A 24,253-nucleotide genomic window follows, 5' to 3' on the forward strand; every position below is an offset into this window, starting at 1 on the left:
GGGGTTGGGGATGAAGGTATCCTGAGGAAAGGCAGAGGAAGGGGAGCAGCCACTTGCCTCCAAGTGGTGTCCCGAAGCAGCAGCCAACCCCCACAGCACAGCCCACAGTCAGGACATCAGTGTAATAATACGGCTGCTACTGGTGGAAGAGACAGAGGAGAGACAGACAGACAGAAGACAATAGGAAAGAAAAGGGAGAGTGAGTCACAACATTAGACCAAGTGTCACAGCTTGTCACCAACCCGCTATCACTAATGCTTGTGGGGTGTATGTCCATAATCGCTCTCTCATTCCTCCCTCCTGGACACCTCCAAAATATCCAAAGGGACTGAAGTAAAATTGGGTCTGGAATAAGGCATAGGCACTAGTCAAGTGATGAAGGCACAGTCTGAGCTTTCATTGAAGTACATGTATTTCTAGCCCTTGTGGTTGTGAAAAAATGCCCCAGCCAGGAATTCTGTGTTGTGGGGACTCTCACGGCAACCACTTCATCATGACTGCTGGTATGGTGTCAGCAGAGGCCCCATATGCAGACTAGTGAGAGCTAAGTCCTTCCTCCTCCAGTGCAGAGGCAACGCGTGGGGGAGCATGGGGGGGGGTCAAACGCAGGGCAGGGAGGGAGAGGGGCTCTATCCTCCTCTCCCTGTGCCTTACCCCCCACCCCACCTGGCATGTTCGGCCTCTCTCCCTAGCAGCCACGCGGGGAGTGGGACGGAGCTGCAGCTACCAGGGAGAGCAGCAGAACATGCAGGGGGGAGGTGCAGAGAGCTCACCCCCTCACAGGTAATGTGGAGTGGGGAGAGTGCTGTGGCCCTAGGCTGGGCTCAGGGTGGAAGGGGTCACTGGGCAGGGGAGACATGTGGGGCGGTCACATGTCCTCACATTAACCTTGTGCCTCTCCAGTATGGGGAGGCACCAGTTGTCTATTGCCTGCCTGAAGAGAGGGGGTGATGGTCTAGAGCAGGGTTTCTCAAACAGGGGTCGCTGCTTGTGTAGGGAAAGCCCCTGGCGGGCTGGGCCGGTTTGTTTATCTGCCCCATCTGCAGGTCCGTCCGATCGCGGCTCCCATTGGCCACAGATGGCTGCTCCGGGCCAATGGGGGCTGCAGGAAGCGGCGCAGGCCGAGGGACGTACTAGAGACAGGGGAGGCCCCAGTTTGCCCAAAGAGGAGCGCTGGTGGGTCAAGGAGGGTAGAGGACATAGCTATAGTGCAGGAGCAAGGCCCAGGGTACACCCAAGTGGGGAAGTGCCTAGGGACCCATCTTGATTTAATCTTGCCCGGTGTGAACCCCTGAAATCCACTGCTTAAAAATGAGGAGAGAGGAACACACCATTCCTTGTGAAAATATATATCAAAAAGAAAATTACCTCAGAACAAATCCATCCAAACAGGAAATAACATTAAACATATATCTAAACAGGAAATTACGTCAAAAGGAGCTAGCTAGGACAAGAAATGACCTCTACTTGCTACCGTGGCAGAAACAGGAAGCTAAATCATGGTTATGGACAAAAAAGCCATTATGAAAACATGGCATCTGGATATCTCTGCATTTATTTGCCCCACCTTCAAGGCTGGTGGGCCCAATCAGTTTGTGAGTCTGGAAGGAGGTTTCTTTCACTGCTGTTAGCACCCCCAGCTCATTCCAGCAGTGTTTGCATTGTGCATGCACATCTCTGATAAGCAGTGAGAGTCCCACAATCAGAGAAGACTCAATGAGGTTGGCAAAAGCCAAATGAAATGCCTTTTGCTCCTTCTGTGAGTCTATCAGCTCCACATATGTAGTTTGGAGGGCAAGGAGACCATGGGAAGGGATTCTCCTGTGGTGTATCTATCTTTGTAATTGCTACGTGCAACTCCTGTTTCCTCTGTGCTTGCACTTCTGCATGTCCAGGAATCTGCTATTTGCTAGGGTGGCTGCCATTTTTGTAAGGCGGAGTTTCTGCAGCCTGTTGCAAAGGACAGACACACATTGGACTGTCCCATGGAGAGGCCACTTCCATTTGTTTCTGTTTTGCTTTCTTTTACCACTTCCCCACAAAAATATTCCTATGGGAAGCACTGGATCCTCGCACAGGTATTGTCACTGGGGGGTTGTGGTACCCCAGCCCCTTCTAGATATTGGACAGCATGCTCAGTGGCCAGCACTAGAGGTGCTCCACACACCTTGCTCACATTGTGCATGAGCAATGGAGGATTCTTTACTAGGGTTTGGAGACAAGAAAGGGTGCATGTACACTAGGTGCAAGGCTTAAACATGTATATTAACTGATGTCATAGTCCAGTAGAGAGGTAATGGGCTGCCCGCAGGGGTTAAAATATAGTGGGGTGGGGGCATTTCTCCCCTTCCTCTGCTAAATGCAGAGGGAGCTCCCCCTCTTCCCCCTGGCTTGGGTAAGCAGTGCCCCTCCATAGCTCACCCTGCTCCTTGGTTGGTGCTGTAAGAGAGCCCTCCGCTGTTTTAATTTCCTTTAACCCCTAGTTGCTCCTCTAGTCCATCCCTCTTTTGGAGGTGATTAAGTGTTGTCCTGCAGATCCCACTGGCCCATCGTCTGGTGGGAGCCCCTTTGCACTGTCCTCTTGTCGTCCAGATAGTGAGAGTCTCACGCCTCCTGTTTGTACAGGGCTCCTCCTGTGTGGTGCTGCTGGCCCTCAGCCAGTCACAGCCTGCTTCTCCGCTAGACACCTAGCTCTCATCCAGTCTCCTGGTTGCAGCTCTCAGGCTGCCTGCTATCTAGCCTTCCCTCTGAAGCCAACTTCAAGCTGCCTCCGGCCTGCTGCTCCAGTCTCACACACCTACCTCTGTCTCTCTCCCTGAGAAGGATCCCCTGCCCTCTGGATGTCTAGTCTGTTACCAGTCTGCTAACATCCAGGAGCCCTCTATTGGCTAAATACTAAACTGGCTGGTTTTTGTTTATGGCAAACAGTAATGAAATGATCTCTTTTGGCTGGCCTGAGCCAAGACTGGGCTACAGTTTATTACTCCCCTTACTCACTCCATCTAAAGACAGGAAGTGAAGTATTTGCTTCAAGAAAATAACACAGTATTTGAACAACCATCAAACTTTGAATACCCTCAAAATTACCCTGGGCACAGTGTCCAAGTGATCGGAGTAGGGCCTTGAGGCGGGGTGGGCACACTCAGACACACCCTCAGGACTAATCAAAAGGGAAACATTCTGTGACAAATGATCTATGTATCAGTTTTCTCTAGGGTCGCCAGACGTCCCGATAAAATCGGGACCATCCTGATATTTAGGTGTTTGTCCCACGTCCCGAACGATCTTTGGTCGGGACGCAATTTGTCCCGATATTTCGCTCTGCCAGCAGCACTCGCTTTTTTTTTTTTTCCCCTCCTTCTAGCTGCTCTGCCGCCAGCACTTTTTTTCTCCCCTCTGCCGGCGGACGCCCCTCCCCCTCCCATGTGTCCCAATATTTTCTCCCTCTCATCTGGTCACCCTAGTTTTCTCCCTCTTGACTGGAGGCTGTTGCACCTTGTGTACTTTTGCCTTGGGACTTGCCCATCTAGCCAAAGGATAAATACAGTTCTGTCATGTGTGTTATTTAAGACAGTGGCTCTGATTCAGAAGCAAAGATGTGAGTGATTAACATTCACATTTTTCTCCACCGCCATATTATTCTCTAGCTTACTGATAAAGAGTTTATTTTGCGCACTAAAAATATAACTTCCTGTTCATAAGTAATATCACTTGCTGTCCATGAGTGATGTCACTCCACACCACTATGTTTTTTGGTCCTTCCTCTCTATTGTAGAAGGTGGTCTTTACTGATTGTGTAAGCAGACCCACCTTTGGATGTTCGGCTTGATACATGGGGATTAAATAGGCTCAGCCATTAGTGATGACACTTCCTGCCCAAATGTCACTTCCTCTGTGGCATTTTTCCCATAATCCACCTCACCATTCCCCCCTCCCTTGCCTTTCATCCTCCATGATTACATGAAAAAAGAAATAACGTTTCACTACAGAGCTGGAAAGAAGGTAAGTCTGTGCAGAACTTGTTTTCATGCAGGAGATTCACAGTGAGAGAGTTAAGGTGATGTATACAAAATGTCATATATAAGAATACACTTGCCTCCAAGAGGAGCCCCGAAGCAACATCCAACTCCAACCGCGCAAGCCGCCACCATGAGTTCGAGCTGCCTGTACACATTCTGGAACAGAGAGCCCAGCCAGAGAAGGGCATGCCAGGGTTAGAGGCAGCACAGCCACAGAGTTAGTCCCCACATCCTCTGAAGTGAAGCAACAGCCAGCAGCAAATGCAGCCGTCTCTGCTATGGTGAGCCGGGCTCTACACACGGCCAGTCTTTAGTACAGTAAGCTTGTCTCTAATATGGAGATCTGGTCAGTAAGTACAGCCAAGGTCAACTGTACTACAGTGATGTGGTGCCCGCATGCCACCAATCTACTCCTGTGTGCCAGTCTCTATACAGATCTGGTATATATAGACAACTGCTGTAGTTATCTTATATTACACAGCCAGTCTCTGCAGGGAGCCAGTCTGCACAAGCTGTTTCTATTACAGTGAGTCAGTCTCTTTATACAGCATATAGCCTCTAGGGACACTGCCAGTCTTAATAAACAGCTCATCACTACAATGATCTTTTTACTGCAAAGGCTGTTTCTACAGCAGACATATAGTCTGCTCCTATGATTAGCAGTGCTCTGTGCATGCACATTCTAAGACAAACTGGTCTTTATGCAAAGCTACTTGGCAAGTCTTTATGCCTGGAGGGTGGCTACAATGAGGCAGCTTATGGCTTCTGCACTATCAGAAACTAGACTTGCCAGACCATATTCCTAGCCAGTCTGTTCTGTAACTTAGTAGGCCACATACCTGGCCAGTCCTTATAGCTTACTGGACTGTATATCTGGCCACTCTCCATAATCCTGGTCAGTACATGTAATGTACTGGTCTGTAACACCTTGGTGAACTCATTGCATTCCCTGTACCAATATCCTGCCCCCTCCCCTGCTATGCCCTCCTCTGGAGAAGAAATCATGTTGCCTCTCCCAGGAGATGGAGAGCTTCAGGATAAGTGCACGTGGGAACCTGTGCCTTACCTCATACACACCACAGAAGATTGACATGAACTTGCTGAGCACAGCAGCGCAGATGCTGGCAATGTGCACGAAGGGACCCTGTCAGAGAAGAGAAGAGGAAAGATGATGAGGAAAGAGGGTCAGTGACATTGTGCCACTGACATGGATTTAATAAACACAGATGTTGGTGCACGCTCTCTCTCTCTCTCTCTCTCTCTCTCTCTCTCGTCATCTCTGCCTCTCTCCCCCCATCTCTCCCCTCTTTCTCTCAGGTAGGAAATCAGTGATTTGAAGGTAACTTAGCATCTTCCTGTGACACGTTCAGTCACAGAGACCCCCTTGTGAATCACTCATCCAAATATTTATGAAAAACAACTAGAAAGAGGCTGTGACAGGTTCAGTCACAGAGACTCTTTTGGGACTGTCACCTGATGTGCTGAGATTACCTCTGAGCCCATTTTCCCTGCCAACGTGGGACTCCAGAACCCTGCCTTGTTGAGCCAGACATGCTAGCCTACTGCAACACAGACCTAGGTCTGGTCCTCGCCCCCAAAGGTGCAGATTTTAACCAAAAACTGCTCGGCAAGTACTCCTGTCTCCAGCACCCAGATGCCCAGTTCCCAATGGGATCCAAACCCCAAATAAATCTGTTTTACTCTGCATAAAGCTTATACAGGGTAAACTCATAAATTGTCCGCCCCCATAACACCTATAGAGAGATATGCAGCTGTTTGCTCCCCCTGGTTTTAATCACTTACTCTAGGTTAATTAATAAACAAACGTGATTTTATTAAGTATAAAAAGTAGGATTTAAGTGGATTCAAATAATAACAGACAGAACAAAGTAAGTTACCAAGTAAACTAAAGCAAAAACACACAAGTCTAAGCCTAATACATTAAGAAACTGATTACAGATAGTATCTCACCCTCAGAGATGTTCCAATGAGCTTCTTTCAAAGACTAGACTCCTTCCTAGTCTGGGCCCAATCCTTTCCCCGGTACAGTCCTTGTTAGTTCCAGCTCAGGTGGTAACGAGGGTTTACTCATAGACTTTAAGGTCAGAAGGGACTATTATGATCTTCTAGTCTGACCTCCTGCACAATGCAGGCCACAGAATCTCACCCACCCATTCCTGTAACAAATCCCTGACCTATGTCTGAGCTATTGAAGTCCTCAACTTGTGGTTTAAAAACTTCAAGGTGCAGAGAATCCTCCAGCAAGTGACCCATGCCCCATGCTGCAGAGGAAGGGGAAAAAAAAAAAAAAACCCAGGGCCTCTGCCAATCTGCCCTGGAGGAAAATTCCTTCCTGACCCCAAATACGGCAATCAGCTAAACCCTGAGCATGTGGGCAAGACTCACCAGACAGACACCCAGGAAAGTTATCTAGTGTCCCATCACAGGCCATTGGGCATATTTACCGCTAATAGTCAAAGATTAATTAATTGACAAAATCAGGCTATCCCATCATACCATCCCCTCCATGGTTTTCTCATGACTGCAGCCTTCTTTGTTCTCTTCCACCCCCTTTTATAGCTTTGGCACAAGGCAGGACTCTTTTGTCTCTCTGGATCCCTACCCCTCCTTCTAAATGGAAAAGCACCAGGTTTAAGATGGATTCCACCGTTCTTCCTGGGCTGGCTTACATGAACACAGGAAGGCTTGCAAGTAAACAGAGCCATTTACAACCAATTGTCCTAGCCAATGGGAGCCATCAAGATTCTAAACCATCATCAATAGTCCACACTTTGCATAATTACAATAGGACCTCAGAGTTATACTTTATATTTCTAGCTTCAGTTACAAGAATGATACATACATACAAATAGGATGAACACACTCAGTAGATTTGTAATGATACCTTACAAGAGACCTTTTGCATAAAGCATATTCCAGTTACATCATATTTACACTCATAAACATATTTCCATTAAACATTATGAAGTGCAGCTTCACACTTCCTTTAATCCTTTCTCTATAGAACCTTTTACAGAGTCAGGAAACTGACCAATGGGAGGTCAATGCTGTAGGGAAATTCAGAAACAAAAGCAGAGCAGTGGTGGTGGGGTGAAATGGCCCCTTGTCCAAAAAGATAAGATAGTTATAGCCCCTTCCTCCCCAGGGCTTCACAGTGCCCAAAGAGACACCTATACCTGCCTCCCCCTCCCTGGCCATCACTGCACACACACACACAAAATAGCAACACTCACCTCTTTCCCTATAGGCATGCCACTCCCCAGCCCAGCTGTCAGGCCTACAACTTTGGCCACAAAAGCTTTGAGTGTGAGGTATTCCTTGAGGACCACTCCCCGCATGATTGTCTTCAGCTCAGGAATCCCAGACCCTGAAAAAAACCAGAACAGACAATGAATAAATAAGCCATAGAAACAAGGAACATGCCATACAGAAAAAGAGACAGACAAAAGCAGATCTTCCCTTGCCCTCTGCTCTCACCAACAGCCTGTGGGGAGACGAGGTGGCAAAAGACAGCGGCAAAGAGGATGAGGATGAGGGGGTAGGTGACCCAGGCCAGGTACTGCATAGGGACACTCGGGTGCAGCTCCTTGTACATCCACTTGTAAGCTGTGGACAGACAGAACAGGAGTCAGCGAGAGCAGCACCTCCCCAAAGGGGTTCATGGGCATCAAACAAACCCAACTCAAAAGTACAAGTTGGCCCAACCGAGAACAATCGAACCACGTCCAGGACTGAACCCCTCAGCAGAAAGGGGTCCTGCCAGCAGAGGGCAGGTGTCACAGGGAGCAGTGTGTATTAGGGGGATGTGAAACACAAGGCTGAATGAACCTGAAAACTGAATTCACCCCAGTAGAAAGAGGGTCTCCCAAAATAGGCTGTGGGGGCTGTGTGTATGTATGTATCTTGAGGGGAGAAATATAATATTAAATTAACAGGACTTTATGGTCAAGCCTTACTGTTCTACCTTGGCCTATAACTGTTAAATATCCTAAGCTAAGCAGGGGATGTCTGGCCTATGTTTTGAGGCGAAACTTCCAAATAAAATAAATGTTCTGCAACTACTGTGTGACTCTAGAGCAGTGGTCCCCAACCTTTTTGTGGCCAGTAGCACATTCATGGTTTCAGAAGAGTGTGGCGGGCGCCAACAATTTTTCAAGGCTTATTTTGTATTTGTACATTAAATAATATGAAAAACATCATATTTAATATTACATAATATATGAATCCTTAAGATAAAAAGGGTAATTTTACATGTAAAAGGTATTAATTAAATTATTCAGCAATGACTCTTTCACCTTACTGTGTGAATTTGCTCTTTTTTATCTACCAGTAAGAAAAATTAAGGCGTTTTTACAAAATAAATATCATAAACAGTTTTCATCTTATTTATTTAAAAAAAGTAAAATGTTGAACTGCTGGTCTAAATATATTTATTTATTCTTACTTTAATATAGAATGAAGCCTACAGCCCCGGAGTTCTCTGTCCCCGGCACGCGCAGGGCCACGGTTTCTCTCCAGCTTAAGCCGCAGCCCCGCACCTGCCGCGGACAGAGAACACGGGTGCCCGCAGCCTGCAGCCCTGGAAAAGCCGGAGAGAAGCCAGGGCCCCACACCTGCCAGGGACAGAGAACGCCGGCGCCCGCAGCCTGCAGCCCCGGAATTCTCTATCCCCGGCAGGCGCGGGGCCCCGGCTTCTCTCCCGGAGAGAAGCTGCTGCCCCGCCCTGGCTGGGGACAGAGAACACTGGTGCCCGCAGCCTGCAGCCTCGGAGAAGCCGGAGAGAAGCCGCAGCCCCACGCCTGCCAGGGACAGAGAACACCGGTGCCCGCAGCCTGTAGGCCCCGGAGTTCTCTGTCCCCGGCAGGTGCGGGGCTGCGGCTTCTCTCCCCTGCTGGGCACTAGTCGGGTGCACATAAATGCCCAGGCGGGCGCCATGGCGCCCGCGGGCACCGCGTTGGGGACCATTGCTCTAGAGGATACTCTCCCCTCTGGGTCAGTACTGATCCCAGTGCCCCAGCAAGAAGAGCTGTGCTCAGGGAGTGGTGTGGGTGACAAAATAGGGGATATTCTGCCCTGGGAGTTAGTACTGACCCCAATGTCCCAGCATGGCACTATGGGGCAATGTGCTGCAGGGAGTTAGTGCTGAAGGATGAGGAACATGGGATATTAGGCATAGAAGTGAATTGTTCATGTGATTTATGAGGCAGTTTCATAGCACCTGGATGGGACCCACCCTGCAGGCTCTTGGCGCTGGCATAATCCATTCCCCAGCTCACCAGCGCCATGACCAGACCCAACAGAACCAGGAATATCCAGTCTTCTCCAAGCTTCTTGGTAACATATTTCTGAATGTGTCTAGCACAGTCTGTGGACGAGAAAGAGTCTTGAGGCAAGATGTTAAGCCAGGGAGGGTCAAGAAATATGGAGGAAGCCCCCTGTCTGTCTCTTCTTTCCCTTATTGAGAATGGCAAGTTAGCAGTGTGACATTCTATACCTTGGGGGAGCACCCTGTAACCCCATATTCCTCATTTATATATAATTGTAATCTTGCATATAAAGCAAGCCATGTGAGGTATCAGGGGAAAGGTTATAATCTGCTGAAAGTCCTTTTTTCTATCCATATATGTATATCATTAATGCCTATGAAGTTGTGAGATTGTGTTGTATGTGTTGTCACTAAAACATGCTGTAAGTTGGGGGAATCAGCCAGATATTAGCTCCCCAGAGGCAACAGCAAGGAAAGTAACCAACGCCCTGGCGGGGTGTCAAACAACCCATCAACAGCCATTGACCAGCAAGGGAGCTACAATGCAATGACACACCTGCATTTTAGGGACTGCAATATCCAGTGGGGTGAGAAAACTGCTTAATCTAGATGTTGCCCAGTCTAATAGGGTTGAGAGCTTAGCCTGCATGGTTATATTTTATTTCTTTTAGTAACTAACTCGGACTTTCTGCCTATCACTTAATAGCACTTAAAATCTATCTTTTGTAGTCAATACATTTGTTTAACTGTTTATCTTTACCAGTGAGTTTGAATGACGTGTGTGGCAAATCTGCTCAGGTTTGGCAAAGGCTGGTGTATATCCACTTTCCACTGATGAAGTGGTGAACCAATTAATAATTCGGTATTGCTCGTCTTGAGCAGTGCAAGACAGTATATTCCTGGGGTACAGTGCTGGGAGCTGGGGGGATTTGGCTCTGGTGCCTCTGTCTGTGTGATTCATGAGTGGCTCTGGGAGCATTCTTGCAATATAGCTGGGTGTGGGGCTCCACATGCTGTTGTGTTGAGTGATCACAGCGCCTGGAGGGACTTGCTGTTGGTTGCTAGCAAGGCATTGTGAGAGACAGCCCAGGCTGGAGAGAGTTCAGGGGGCACAGCGGTCCCACAGTCCCAGGCTGCACCCCGGGGATCCCATCAAAAGCAGCTCCTGTGGAAACATCATGTTTGAGTGCTGGAGGACTTGGCACCTATCTCTGTGCTATACAGTACTGCAAAGTCCTCTGCAGTATGGGAAGGATGGGGAGTTTAACCTCTTGTGCACTGGAAGGAGAGATCTCCTCAAATGATCCCACAAGTGTCAGAAAGGCCTCTCCATCCTGGACAGGAGATATGTAACCTACTGTGTGATGGAATGAGAGACTGCTCTGAGAAAAACTATCCCTTGTTGTCACACATATTCCTGGGGGCCAGGTGGGAAAGGAAATTTAGCCTCTGCTAGCTTCTCCTCTTCCACCCAATGGAACTTCTTCCTCCTTCTTCTGGAACAAGGCTCACTTGTCCCCCTTTTGCCCCACTTGAATTCCATCCCTATGCACCTCCAGCTTGAACAGTGGCAGTCTGTCCATCTTTTGGTAATAAAGTGAGCCTGTCTGTCCAGTGAGGCTGAGTGGTCCTACCTTGGCGTTTGGAGTACCGCTCCTCTTTGACCTCTGGCTGGCTGTCCCGTTTCTGGGGGCTCTGGCTGTTCCCTTGGGTCTCTTTCTCACTCAGTAGTTTTGCCGCTTCCTTCTGTGCGAAGTCAGAGAGCTGGTCTGTGTACTGCCCATAGAGCTAGAGGAGCCGGCAGAGGGAAAGATGAGAGGGGAAAAGCAGGGTTAATCTCCCAATTCACGGACAGAGACAAAGAGACAGCTCCACAGAGAGTTCCACAGACAGTCAGATGCACAGACCCAAGCAAACCCAAACGGAGAAGACAGAAACACAGGAAGACCCAGACAGACAGACTTTGTCTCACTGTCCTTCTCTGCTGGTCCCTACCTACTGGGGGGAAACGAGTTCACACCCACAGTAACTGATCCCATTGTTCCCTGCCTACAACCTCTCCCCATCATCTCCAGCCACTGACAACTGGGCGTGATCTCTGGGAGCAGCTCCCCTCCACACCAAGCGTGGTCTGGGATTGCGGGTGGCATGAATACCACATACTCCATGTGACTGATCTTCCCTCAAACATGTCTGTCTCCTGTCACCATATTGCTGGGGCCAGGCCACCATCCAGAGCCTACTCCGGGGCTACAGACTCCCAACAACTTCCGTTCCTAGCAAGGACCAACAGGCTCATTTAGAGCAGAATGGGGCTTTTGCTGACTGTCCCATCCTCCCTCCAAATTGTGCCAGAATTGATTTTGTGATAGTTAAACCACCAGTGATAGTTCAAGCTCAGCTTGAATCTCTCAATGGTGACAAAACCATCTTTCTCCATTGCCTGGACTTAACTGTAGTATTAAAGCTGCATTTTCCCTACTGTGGTTTAAAATGTGGCCTTGCTTTAAAAAGCATCTCCATATAAATGCCATGAGAGGGCTACGTGTTTATCATTTCTCAGATCAAACGTATGCAGTTTACTAGTAAAAAACCATTTTCACCTGCTGCCAACTTTGCACATTCAGCCTGGTATTTGAGAGTCAAGCTGGGCTCCTTCCCTCTTCATAAACCATAATAAAAGTTCTGCTACACAAATTATGTCCTCACTGACACCTGTGCAACCGCATTGTCTTCAAAGTGTAGTCTTATTTGTGCCTGTAAACTGCCTCCCCAAATTTGACTGTTATTATGTTGATGTTGTGCATAGAATCTCTATGGATAGCAATTCTATGCTCTAATAAGAATATAACAGTAGGGATCTATTATCAACCACCTGACCAGGACAGTGATAGTGACGATGAAATGCTAAGGGAGATTAGAGAGGCTATCAAAATAAAGAACTCAATAATAGTGGGGGATTTCAATTATCCCCATATTGACTGGGTACATGTCACCTCAGGACGAAATGCAGAGACAACATTTCTTGATATTTGAAATGACTGCTTCTTGGAGCAGCTGGTACAGGAACCCACAAGGAAAGAGGCAATTCTCAATTTCGTCCTGAGTGGAGCGCAGGAGCTGGTCCAAGAGGTAACTATAACAGGACCGCTTGGAAATAGTGACCATAGTATAATAACATATAACATTCCTGTGGTGGGAAGAACACCTCAACAGCCCAACACTGTGGCATTTAATTTCAGAAAGGGGAACTGTGCAAAAATGAGGAGGTTAGTTAAACAAGAATTAAAAGGTATGGTGACTAGAGTGAAATCCCTGCAAGCTGCATGGACACTTTTCAAAGACACCATAATAGAGGCCCAACTTAAATGTATACCCCAAATTAAAAAACACAGTAAAAGAACTAAAAAAGAGCCACCATGACTTAACAACCATGTAAAAGAAGCAGTGAGAGATAAAAAGGCATCTTTTAAAAAGTGGAAGTCTAATCCTAGTGAGGTAAATAGAAAGGAGCATAAACTGCCAAATTAAGTGTAAAAATGTAACAAGAAATGCCAAAAAGGAGTTTGAAGAACAGCTAGCCAAAAACTCAAAGGTAATAACAAAATGGTTTTTAAGTACATCAGAAGCAGGAAGCCTGCTAAACAACCAGTGGGGTGATCGAGATACAAAAGGAGCATTTAAACACAATAAAGTCATTGCGGAGAAACTAAATGAATTCTTTGCTGGAGTCTTCATGGCTGAGGATGTTAGGGAGATTCCCAACCCTGAGCTGTCCTTTGTAGGTGACAAATCTGAGGAATTGTCACAGATTGGAAGTGTCACTAGAGGAGGTTTTGGAATTAATTGATAAACTTAACATTAACAAGTCACCGGGACCAGATGGCATTCACCCAAGAGTTCTGAAAGAACTCAAATGTGTAATTGCAGAATTATTAACTAGGGTTTGTAACCTGTCCTTTAAATCGGCTTCTGTACTCAGTGAGTGGAAGATAGCTAATGTAATGCCAATATTTAAAAAGGGCTCTAGAGGTGATCCCGGCAATTACAGAACGGTAAGTCTAACGTCAGTACCGGGCAAATTAGTTGAAACAATAGTAAAGACTAAAATTGTCAGACACATAGAAGAACATAACTTGTTGGGCAAAAGTCAACATGGTTTCTGTAAAGGGAAATCGTGTCTTACTAATCTATTAGAGTTCTTTGAAGGGGTCAAACAAACATGTGGACAAGGGGGATCCAGTGGACATAGTGTACTTAGATTTCCAGAAAGCCTTTGACAAGGTCTCTCACCAAAGCCTCGTGTGTAAATTAAGTTGTCATGGGATAAGAGGAAAGATCCTTTCATAGAACTGGTTAAAAGACAGGGAACAAGGGTGGGAATAAATGGTAAATTTTCAGAATGGAGAGGGGTAAGGTAACTAGTGGTGTTATCATAGAATCATAGAATCTCAGGGTTGGAAGGGACCTCAGGAGGTCATCTAGTCCAACCCCCTGCTCAAAGCAGGACCAAACCCAACTAAATCATCCCAGCCAGGGCTTTGTCAAGCCTGACCTTAAAAACCTCTAAGGAAGGAGATTCCACCACCTCCCTAGGTAACCCATTCCAGTGCTTCACCACCCTACTAGTGAAAAAGTTTTTCCTAATGTCCAACCTAAACCTCCCCCTCTGCAACTTGAGACCATTACTCCTTGTTCTGTCATCTTCTACCACTGAGAACAGTCTAGATCCATCCTCTTTGGAATCCCCTTTCAGGTAGTTGAAAGCAGCTATCAAATCCCCCCTCATTCTTCTCTTCTGCAGGCTAAACAATCTCAGTTCCCTCAGCCTCTCCTCGTAAGTCATGTGCTCCAGCCCCCTAATCATTTTTGTTGCCCTCCGCTGGACTCTCTCCAATTTATCCACATCCTTCTTGTAGTGTGGGGCCCAAAACTGGACACAGTACTCCAAATGAGGCCTCACCAGTGCTGAATAGAGGGGAATGATCACATCCCTCGATCTGCTGGAAATGCCCCTACTTATACAACCCAAAATGCCATTAGCCTTCTTGGCAACAAGGGCACACTGTTGACTCATATCCAGCTTTTCGTCCACTGTAACCCCTAGGTCCCTTTCTGCAGAACTGCTGCCCAGCCATTCGGTCCCTAGTCTGTAGCAGTGCATGGGATTCTTCCGTCCTAAGTGCAGGACTCTGCACTTGTCCTTGTTGAACCTCATCATATTTCTTTTGGCCCAATCCTCTAATTTGTCTAGGTCCCTCTGTATCCTATCCCTACCCTCCAGCGTATCAACCACTCCTCCCAGTTTAGTGTCATCTGCAAACTTGCTAAGGGTGCAGTCCACACCATCCTCCAGATCGTTAATGAAGATATTGAACAAAACCGGCCCCAGCACCGACCCTTGGGGCACTCCACTTGATACCAGCTGCCAACTAGACATGGAACCATTGATCGCTACCCGTTGAGCCCGACCATCTAGCCAGTTTTCTATCCACCTTACCGTCCATTCATCCAGCCCAGACTTCTTTAACTTGCTGGCAAGAATACTGTGGGAGACTGTATCAAAAGCTTTGCTAAAGTCCAGAAATAGCACATCCACTGCTTTCCCCTCATCCACAGAGCCGGTTACCTCATCATAGAAGGCAATTAGGTTAGTCAGGCATGACTTGCCCTTGGTGAATCCATGCTGACTGTTCCTGATCACTTTCCCCTCCTTTAAGTGGTTCAGAATTGATTCCTTGAGGACCTGTTCCATGATTTTTCCAGGGACTGAGGTGAGACTGACTGGCCTGTAGTTCCCTGGATCTTCCTTCTTCCCTTTTTTAAAGATGGGCACTACATTAGCTTTTTTCCAGTCATCCGGGACCTCCCCCGATCGCCATGATTTTTCAAAGATAATGGCCAATGGCTCTGCAATCTCATCGGCCAACTTCTTTAGCACCCTCGGATGCAGCGCATCCGGCCCCATGGACTTGTGCTCGTCCAGCTTTTCTAAATAGTCCCGAACTATTTCTTTCTCCACAGAGAGCTGGTCACCTCCTCCCCAGACCGTGCTGCAGAGTGCAGCTGTTTGGGAGCTGACCTTGTCTGTGAAGACAGAGGCAAAAAAAGCATTGAGTACACTAGCTTTCTCCACATCCTCTGTCACTAGGTTCCCTCCCTCATTCAGCAAGGGGCCCACACTTTCCTTGACTTTCTTCTTGTTGCTAACATACCTGAAGAAACCCTTCTTGTTACTCCTAACATCTCTGGCTAGCTGCAACTCCAAGTGTGATTTGGCCTTCCTAATTTCACTCCTGCATGCCTGAGCAATACTTTTATACTCCTCCCTGGTTATTCGTCCAATCTTCCACTTCTTGTAAGCTGTTTTTTTTGTGTTTAAGACGAGCAAGGATTTCACTGTTAAGCCAAGCTGGTCGCCTGCCATATTTACTTTTCTTCCTACACATCGGGATGGTTTGTTCCTGCAACCTCAATAAGGATTCTTTAAAATACAGCCAGCTTTCCTCGACTCCTTTCCCCAGGGGTCAGTCCTAGGACCAATCCTATTCAACTTATTCATAAATGATCGGGAGAAAGGGGTAAACAGTGAGGTGGCAAAGTATGCAGATGATACTAAACTGCTCAAGATAGTTAAGACCAAAGCAGACTGTGAAGAACTTAAAAAAGATCTCACAAAACTAAGTGATTGGGCAACAAAATGGCAAATGAAATTTAATGTGGATAAATGTAAAGTAATGCACATTGGAAAAAATAACCCCAACTATACATACAACATGATGGGGGCTAATTTAGCTACAACTAATCAGGAAAGAGATCTTGGAGTCATGGTGGATAGTTCTCTGAAGACGTCCACGCTATGTGCAGCGGCAGTCAAAAAAGCAAACAGGATGTTACGAATCATTAAAAAAGGGATAGAGAATAAGACAGAGACTATCTTATTGCCTTTATATAAATCCATGGTACGCCCATATCTTGAATACTGCATACAGATGTGGTCTCCTCATCTCAAAAAAAATATACTGGCATTAGAAAAAGTTCAGAAAAGGGCAAATAAAATGATTAGGCATTTGGAACGGGTCCCATATGAGGAGAGATTAAAGAGGCTAGGACTTTTCAGCTTGGAAAAGAGGAGACTAAGGGGGAATATGATAGAGGTATATAAAATCATGAGTGGTGGTGAGAAAGTGAATAAGGAAAAGTTATTTACTTGTTCCCATAACGTAAGAACTAGGGGCCACCAAATGAAATTAATGGGCAGCAGGTTTAAAACAAATAATAGGAAGTTCTTCTTCACACAGCACACAGTTAACCTGTGGAACTCCTTGCCTGAGGAGGTTGTGAAGGCTAGGACTATAACAGGGTTTAAAAGAGAACTAGATAAATTCATGGAGATTAAGTCCATTAATGGCTATTAGCCAGAATGGGTAAGGAATGGTGTCCCTAGCCTCCGTTTGTCAGAGGGTGGAGATGGATGACAGGAGAGAGATCACTTGATCTTTACCTGTTAGTTTCACTCCCTCTGGGGCACCTGGCATTGGCCACTGTTGGTAGACAGGATACAGGGCTGGATGGACCTTTGGTCTGACCCAGTATGGTCATTCTTATGTTCTTATGCAGCATGGAAAGACCCCCAGCTTGACCCTCACATCTCAGAGGGATTTTGTGATGCTGCTTTTAAAAAGAAAACTGTTTTACTTGTAAACGGAGTACAGTTGATCTGGAATCATTGAGATGGTAAATATTAAGGATATGTTTACACTTTGAGCTGGAAGGTGTAATTAGCAGCTTAAGTAGACATACCTGCACTAGCTCTGACTGAGCTAGGGTGCTAAAAATAGAAGTGCAGATGCAGTGGTGGGAGGGGCTAGCTGCCCAGAGTATGTGCCTTGCATTTTGGATGGGATCATACTTGTGGCAGCTTGCCGTTTGCACCACCCTGGATACTTCTATTCTCAGCGCACTAGCTCAATCAGAGCTATTGCAGGAATGTCTACTCAAGCTGGGAATCACTAGGGTGACCAGATGTCCCATATGTAAGCCATACTGCAGGTGTCCTGACTTTTTCTTTAAAATGGGCAAATTGTCCCATATTTTCTGTCTCCCTCCGCCCCCAACAGTACTGGCGGGTCCTGCTGCTGGCCGGATCCCTGCTCACCAGCCACCAGCCCACCAGCAGTGAGTGGGTCCACTGGCTGACAATGTGGATAGGTGTTCAAGGCTGGTGACAGAGCAAAGATGCAGCATGCGGGGCCAGTTGCTCCCCCTGCTGATCCATCAGCGCAGCCCCTGCTGCGTGCCAGCTTTCAGCCAGCAGGGCCCACCCTGCATCCCATTTCTGGCCAGCACTGGCTGCGCATTTGTGAGCTGCGGTGGTTGGTGAGTGCTCGCAAGCACCAGGCGGCGGCTGGTTACGTGTCGCCTCTGTTGCCCACCCATTGGCCTATTATGATATTCTAGCACTAGAAAAGGTTCAGAAAAGGGCAACTAAAATGATTAGGGGTTGGAGAGGGTCCCATACGAGGAAAGATTAAAGAGGCTAGGACTCTTCAGCTTGGAAAAGAGAAGACTAAGGGGGGATATGATAGAGGTATATAGGAGGGAGGGATAGCTCAGTGGTTTGAGCATTGGCCTGCTAAACCCAGGGTTGTGAGTTCAATCCTTGAGAGGGCCATCTGGGGATTGGTCCTGCTTTGAGCAGGGGGTTGGACTAGATGATCTCCTGAGGTCTCTTCCAACCCTAATAATCTATGATTCTATAAAATCATGAGTGATGTTGAGAAAGTGGATAAGGAAAAGCTATTTACTTATTCCCATAATACAAGAACTAGGGGTCACCAAATGAAATTAATAGGCAGCAGGTTTAAAACAAATAAAAGGAAGCTCTTCTTCACACAGTCAACTTGTGGAACTCCTTACCTGAGGAGGTTGTGAAGGCTAGGACTATAACAATGTTTAAAAGGGGACTGGATAAATTCATGGTGGCTAAGTCCATAAATGGCTATTAGCCAGGATGGGTAAGAATGGTGTCCCTAGCCTCTGTTCGTCAGAGGATGGAGATGGATGGCAGGAGAGAGATCACTTGATCATTGCCTGTTAGGTTCACTCCCTCTGGGGCACCTGGCATTGGCCACTGTCGGTAGACAGATACTGGGCTAGATGGACCTTTGGTCTGACCCGGTACGGCCTTTCTTATGTTCTTATTATGTGCTCCCACTCTCACTGTCCTCTCCCTGCTTTGCCCCTTTGCCCCCTAAGCTCCCGGCGAGGCATGTCTGTTCCCAGCGCTGTGTGGAGAACCAGCCCCTGGTCAGAGCGCTCAGCTCACCACAGCCTGGCCGTCAGGCTCCTTCCTTCTCCCACTGCCCAGGGCCATCCCTACCCATATCGCAAAGTACGCAGCTGCATAGGGGACCGAGAAATTTGGGGCACCATATTTTCTGGTGCCCTGCGCAGCTGCATGCTGCTTCAACCCCTGCTCCACCTCTTCCCCATGGCCCCTGCCCCTGCTCTGCCCCAGCCCCGCCTCCTCCCACCCCTGCTCTGCCCCACTCCCACTCCCACTCCCCTGAGGACTGCAGCAGGGGTTGGGCCTGCACTCACCAGCAGCGGTAAGTGGAGCGACCCGGCCCCAGCCTGCTCTGTGCCACTGGCTCCACTGCCATAGCACTAGCATGGGGAAGCCTCTCTGCCCTTCAGCTAAGCTCTGGAGTTGCAGTGTTGGGGGAAGCGATATCCAGCCTGTTCCTGCCCTGAACCTGCAGACTCCACAGCACCTCCTGGGGCAGGGGCTTAGCAACCTCTTCACCTGCCTCCCCCCACTCTGGGTCCTGGCCCCCTGGAGTACAGGGCTGCTCTGACCCCTAGGTACCCTCCCCTGCTGAGCCACCTGTCTGGCTGGTTCCTTGAAGACCCTGCAGTCAGGTTCCCTGGGCCCTGGTACGGTGACCAGATGAGAGGAAGAGAATATCAGGACGCCGGCGGAGCAAAAAAAAAATTTAAAAAGCGGAGTGAGAAATATCGGGACAAAATTTGGGTCAGGACATGGGACAAATGCCTAAATATCGGGACAGTCCCAATTACATCTGGTCACCCTAGCCCTGGTGCACAATATGTCCTTAGGGCTTAACCCCTTCCTGCCCGTGCTGGAGCTGGGGAACAGGAGGCAGCTGGGTTATGTCGGTGCCCAGCAGCAGCCTGGAGGAATTAGCTGCCTTTCAGCACCGTACAGGCAGGAAGGGACAAGCTGCTTCTAGCTGGGGGCTGGCGGGGAGAAGAAGAAGAGATGAGCTCTGCAAAGACATGGCCAGGTCATCCCTTCCTCCCCTCCTCCCCCACTGCAGCTGGAAGCAGCTGCTGTCCCTTCCCTCCTGTACAATGCCAAAAGGTTGCTGCTGGCCACATTGTGGTGTGAACCCTGGCAGAAATCTTGAGGGGTGGCGGTGGGTATGTGACCCTGCATGTCCCCCCACCTATGTGTTGTCTCAGCAAGACGGGGCACCAGGTACCGGGAGAGCATTGTCTCATTCTGTAAAGCCCATGGGGGTATTGTTGTGAGCTTAAGAATAGTAATAATACAGTGTAAAGGTGTATACATCCTCAGATCCCTCCCCAGGGCGGCCTGACTCCCACATCAAAAGTCTTTAGTGTTCTCACCCCTGCTCACATCACGCTCCTTGTCCCTATTGTTGGTGTCACTAAGCATGACTCTAGGTAACTCAGGAGGGTGGAAAACCATAAGTGTCAATAAAGCCTTCCTGTAGTAGGCCTAAATGAACTAAAGTCACTCCATGTCTGACCAAAGCGCTTCCATGTTTATGTTTGAACTTTAATCGACCTAACAGGCCGGCAACAAAGAATGGTTATCAGTTACAACACCTGTACCAGAAGGTAATAATGAGGCCTGCTATAATGAGGCCTGCTTGCTCCTGGTTAAGGGGCAAAATAACAGATCAAAGAAATAAAACAAGATAACTGTTCACAGAAGAGTTACTAACGAGCTAAAGTGGTTGTTGCCAAGTATGACTTAACTGCTTAATGTAATTGCTACTTGCATGATGTATTTGCTATAGAAAAATAGACGGGAGGGGGAAGAAGGGGGGGTAAGGGGGAGGAGTGTGGGGGTAATGGGAATGCTTAGCTGAAATCATGTATAAGAAGGGAAAAACAGCTCGTATCTGTGTGCAGGATTTGAGATTGCTATGTCTCCCTTGCACCTTATTTGGGCTCAAATAAACTTTGTCTGCTTCTCCACCTTGGTGTGTTTATTGGAGCGAAGCACACCGGGCAACGAACCACTGTTGCTGTCTTCGGGCCTCTGTGCCGGCAACACTATGTCCCAGCTGTGGATCCATTTCACCTCATGGGCTGACTAGTGTGACCCTGCTTCCTCTATTAGAAGAGGTGGGCCAAATTCAGATCTCGTGCAAAGCAGTTGGTTTCAATGAAGGAGCACACACTTACACCAGGACTGAATTTAGCCCTCTGTATTTTAATACCCCTTTCAGGTGCTATTACTTCTGCAAATCCTATAAGCTAAACTGGGCTATGCGTGGTAATAGTTGGAGGAGGGACCTTCTGAAAAGGCCAGGTGCTGCATAGAGTGGTGTGAGTAACTCAAATAAGCCAGAGGATATATAGAGATGTACAGTATGGTATAATCAAATGTGAAATTTCTTCTGATTACAAACACTCCCTGGAACTGGTGCAGATGTAAGGGGACTGTTTTCCCCTTACTAAAGCACAGTGGGGGGGGGGGGGGGTTTGGTTGGCTAGCTCCCAGTACCAAAAGAAAGGAGAAGGATTGATGCGAAATCAGGACCCTGAGACTGACAGTCCCCAGGAACAATGGGGAGAGGCCAGTGCTCCAGGTCAGCCTGATTGACAGGGCAGGCAGGCTAATCAGGGAGTCAGGAGGCCAGAGGGGCACCATCCTCTGTGTGAGCTGGAATTGCCTGGGTCAGACAGTGGGACCGAGCTAAGGAGAAAGCAGGGGCCCAAGCTGAGCTGGGGAGCAGAGCTGTGTCAGATCCAGAGGAGCCAGAAAAGCAGCCCAGGAAGCAGGTCAGTGCTGGGAGCAGAGTGACAGAAGCAGCCCACAGAGCAGACCTGTCCTGGGAGCAGAGCTGTAGCAACCAGAGCCAGAGTGGCCAGAGAAGCAGCCCAGGGAGCTGGAGGCAGAGCAGCAGCAGCCATGCTGAGACAGAGTGATGGAGCTGGGGCTGGGGCTGGGGCAGAGTGGTGGAGCTGGAGCTGGGGCTGAAGCAGTCTGGAGTCAGGTGCGGTGAGCAACTGGGGAGAGCGAGGGGGACCCTGGGCAGTGGGCCCAGCACGGGGAGGCACCTCAGCCAAGAGGCTCTGCAGGCCAGTCTTGGAGGGGGTCGTAACCCTGACAGAGCGGGGGCGATGCGGGAAGAAGGGTCCTGCCACCTAGAGCCTGAGAGTGTGTGGCTGCCATCAGAGCAAGTGTCTGACCTGCAGCATCCCTGCAGCACAGCCAGGGCCTGAGAAGGAGGCCTGGGACTTGTAAGGAACAAACTGTGAACTTCCCTTACATTCCAGAGACTCTGGTTGTGATGTTCCCATGCCACAGAGCAGGGTAATGTTTTCCTTTAACCTTTCCCATTTTTTCCTTATTTTTTTTAATTGATTGTGGTTTAATAAATTGTATTTGCTTTGAACCGTAAGAAATGATCAGTGGGTCAGGGAAGCACCCAGTGCAGAGAGAGCACTCTGGAGTGGGGACACCCCAGCCCCTGCTCTAAGTGACCACAACAAGGTTAGAGGTCGAGCCCCCCAGGAATCCTGGGCCCAGCCTTGTTGGGGTTACAAGGACTCTGCCACACAGGAGAGTGGAAGGGGAGCCCTTGAGGTCAGGCAGGCCTCTGGGTAAAGGAAGTGGGAGCGAGAACTCAGATCCTTTAGCTAACACACTTCACCAGGGTAGTGGATAAGTCAGGAAAGTTCCCCACAATAGCAGGACTATTCCCCCGCTTACACAGATGCCCTCAGGTATTGACATGAAATCCCATGAGTTGCACTGAGGATTTCACTCGCTGTTGCATTGTGATGCCATGAGGACACAGCATCCTCCCCAGGGAGTGGAGGCTGCAGCAGCTGTGGGTGTGCATGGGATTCTTGAAATTATCTTACGACTTTAGTTATCCCACAGGGGACTCATAAACCCTGTGGGTGTCCTGGGAATTTGGGGATAGATGAAAGCTCCACCCTTCGGTGTAGACATTGCAGGTGCCTAAAGCCAACTCTGCCTGCCTGAATGCGCATTTTTTAAATGGCGTTTTTTAAAATTTGTCTGAAGGTGGCAGGGGATAGGAGTTTGCTCAGTATTTCAGTCTTTTTTCCACTGCCTGCCAGCCAGCCCTCAGTCTCCTCTGAGACCCCATTTGGGTACCAGATGCAACCACAAGTGTCTCCAGTTCTCTTCAGCTGAAGAAAAAGATGTGCTGAGAGATACCATTTGGGGAATCTCTAGGGAATACATACAGGGGGCTGGTGCAGCTCACAGCAAGGTGGTGCCCTGAGGGCTGCCTCATGCATTAGGCAGCCCCGTCACACCTCCTGCAGCCAGTTGAGATCTCACACATCCAGATGGCTGCAAGTATTGCCTCCAACTGCTCTTCCTGCCAGGGTGGGTGGCTGTGGGACTGCCCTGCAGGCAGCATGGCAGCCACTCTGCCTCCCCTCTCACTGCTACCCCTGCTAGATTCCAGTGGGGAGGGGTACAACGGGCAGAATCAGCAGAGACATGTGAGGCAGACCTAGTGCTGGCCTCAGCCACTCCCTCAAACAGCCCTATCTGAGCACATAGCTACCCCAGGCCTCAGAAACTGAGCACCCACCCAACCTACCACTCTCCAGCACCCAGACCACTACGCAGCACCCACACACCTCCACACCTCCTCCACCAGAGATGCCTACTTCTGTGTGGCTCCGCACCCTAGCCCCATCACTGCTTGAAACTATAAGGCTATGTGAAAATTAATTACAAATATGCAAATTAAATTATTTATATAAAATGTCCCACATGGAGCTGCACCAAACTTGGCAGCCATGCCACCTCACAGAGAGAAAGAGCAAGAGCAGGAGGGAGATGGAGAGAGCTCTAGGCAGGGACACACCTGAGCTGAGGGAGATGGACCAGCTCAGAACAGCATGACTTCCCCACCCTTTAATGTCCTCAGAGACCAGGTACTCTTAGAAGGTCAGGGGTTACATGGAAACTCCAGAGATCCTGGCTGTGCTCTCTTGTAGGGTATCGGGCTCCAGAGGGAGTAGCTGCCCTCCCTCCTTCTGGGCTCAGCAAGTAGCGTGGGGAGCGATTTGTTTGAGAAGCTGAGAATAGGAAGCTCCTCATCACATGACCTTCAATGACCTGATTTTGGCCTGAGGGCTCATTGGAGCTCATGTTCCCCAGCTGGTGGCATGTTCTGAGGTCTTGGCACTTCACACCTCCCAGAATGTAGCCCTCCTCCCCCTCTCCAGCCCACACACACACAAGAGTCCTTTAAGATTTTCTGAGTGCCAGGAAGGGAATGGGGCCCTGCTTGGAACACCAGAACCAGACACTTCAGCAGGAGAATCACAGGATATAAAAGAGAGAGACATAAAGCATCATGAGTTACCCTGAGCCCCATACATGACAGTTTGTCCAGCCTCATTTGTAAGTGCCCCAGGAGATGGGGCTTCCATCACGTCCCTTGGGGACTCTCACCAGCAGGGCCAGTGCAACCATTTAGCGACCTAGGCAGTCGCCTAGGGCGCTGACATTTGGGGGGCACCATTTTCTTCGGCAGCGACCGCGGCAGCCGGATCTTCGGCTGCCCTGGTCGCCGCCGGCATTTAGGCAGAGGGAGCTGGGCAGGGGAGCGTGGGGAGGGCCGCCTGTACCAAGTAAAGGGCGGGGGCGGCACGCAGGGGAACTCCCCAC

At 48.7% G+C, this 24,253-nt stretch overlaps 1 protein-coding gene across 1 annotated transcript in view; it reads right to left on the reverse strand.

The window, feature by feature from the left end:
• CLCN1 (chloride voltage-gated channel 1) overlaps nucleotides 1-24,253 on the reverse strand; it is a 101,228-nt gene that overhangs the window by 36,017 nt on the left and 40,958 nt on the right. The window contains exons 3-8 of the mRNA XM_044989779.1: nucleotides 10,941-11,094; nucleotides 9,274-9,405; nucleotides 7,518-7,646; nucleotides 7,274-7,407; nucleotides 5,086-5,163; nucleotides 58-136 (exon numbers count right to left, since the gene is read on the reverse strand). Coding sequence (XP_044845714.1) covers nucleotides 58-136; nucleotides 5,086-5,163; nucleotides 7,274-7,407; nucleotides 7,518-7,646; nucleotides 9,274-9,405; nucleotides 10,941-11,094 — 706 coding nt within the window. The remainder of the gene's footprint in view (nucleotides 1-57; nucleotides 137-5,085; nucleotides 5,164-7,273; nucleotides 7,408-7,517; nucleotides 7,647-9,273; nucleotides 9,406-10,940; nucleotides 11,095-24,253) is intronic.

This window comes from Mauremys mutica, chromosome 1, assembly GCF_020497125.1.
Source record: "Mauremys mutica isolate MM-2020 ecotype Southern chromosome 1, ASM2049712v1, whole genome shotgun sequence".
Classification (NCBI taxonomy): domain Eukaryota; kingdom Metazoa; phylum Chordata; order Testudines; family Geoemydidae; genus Mauremys; species Mauremys mutica.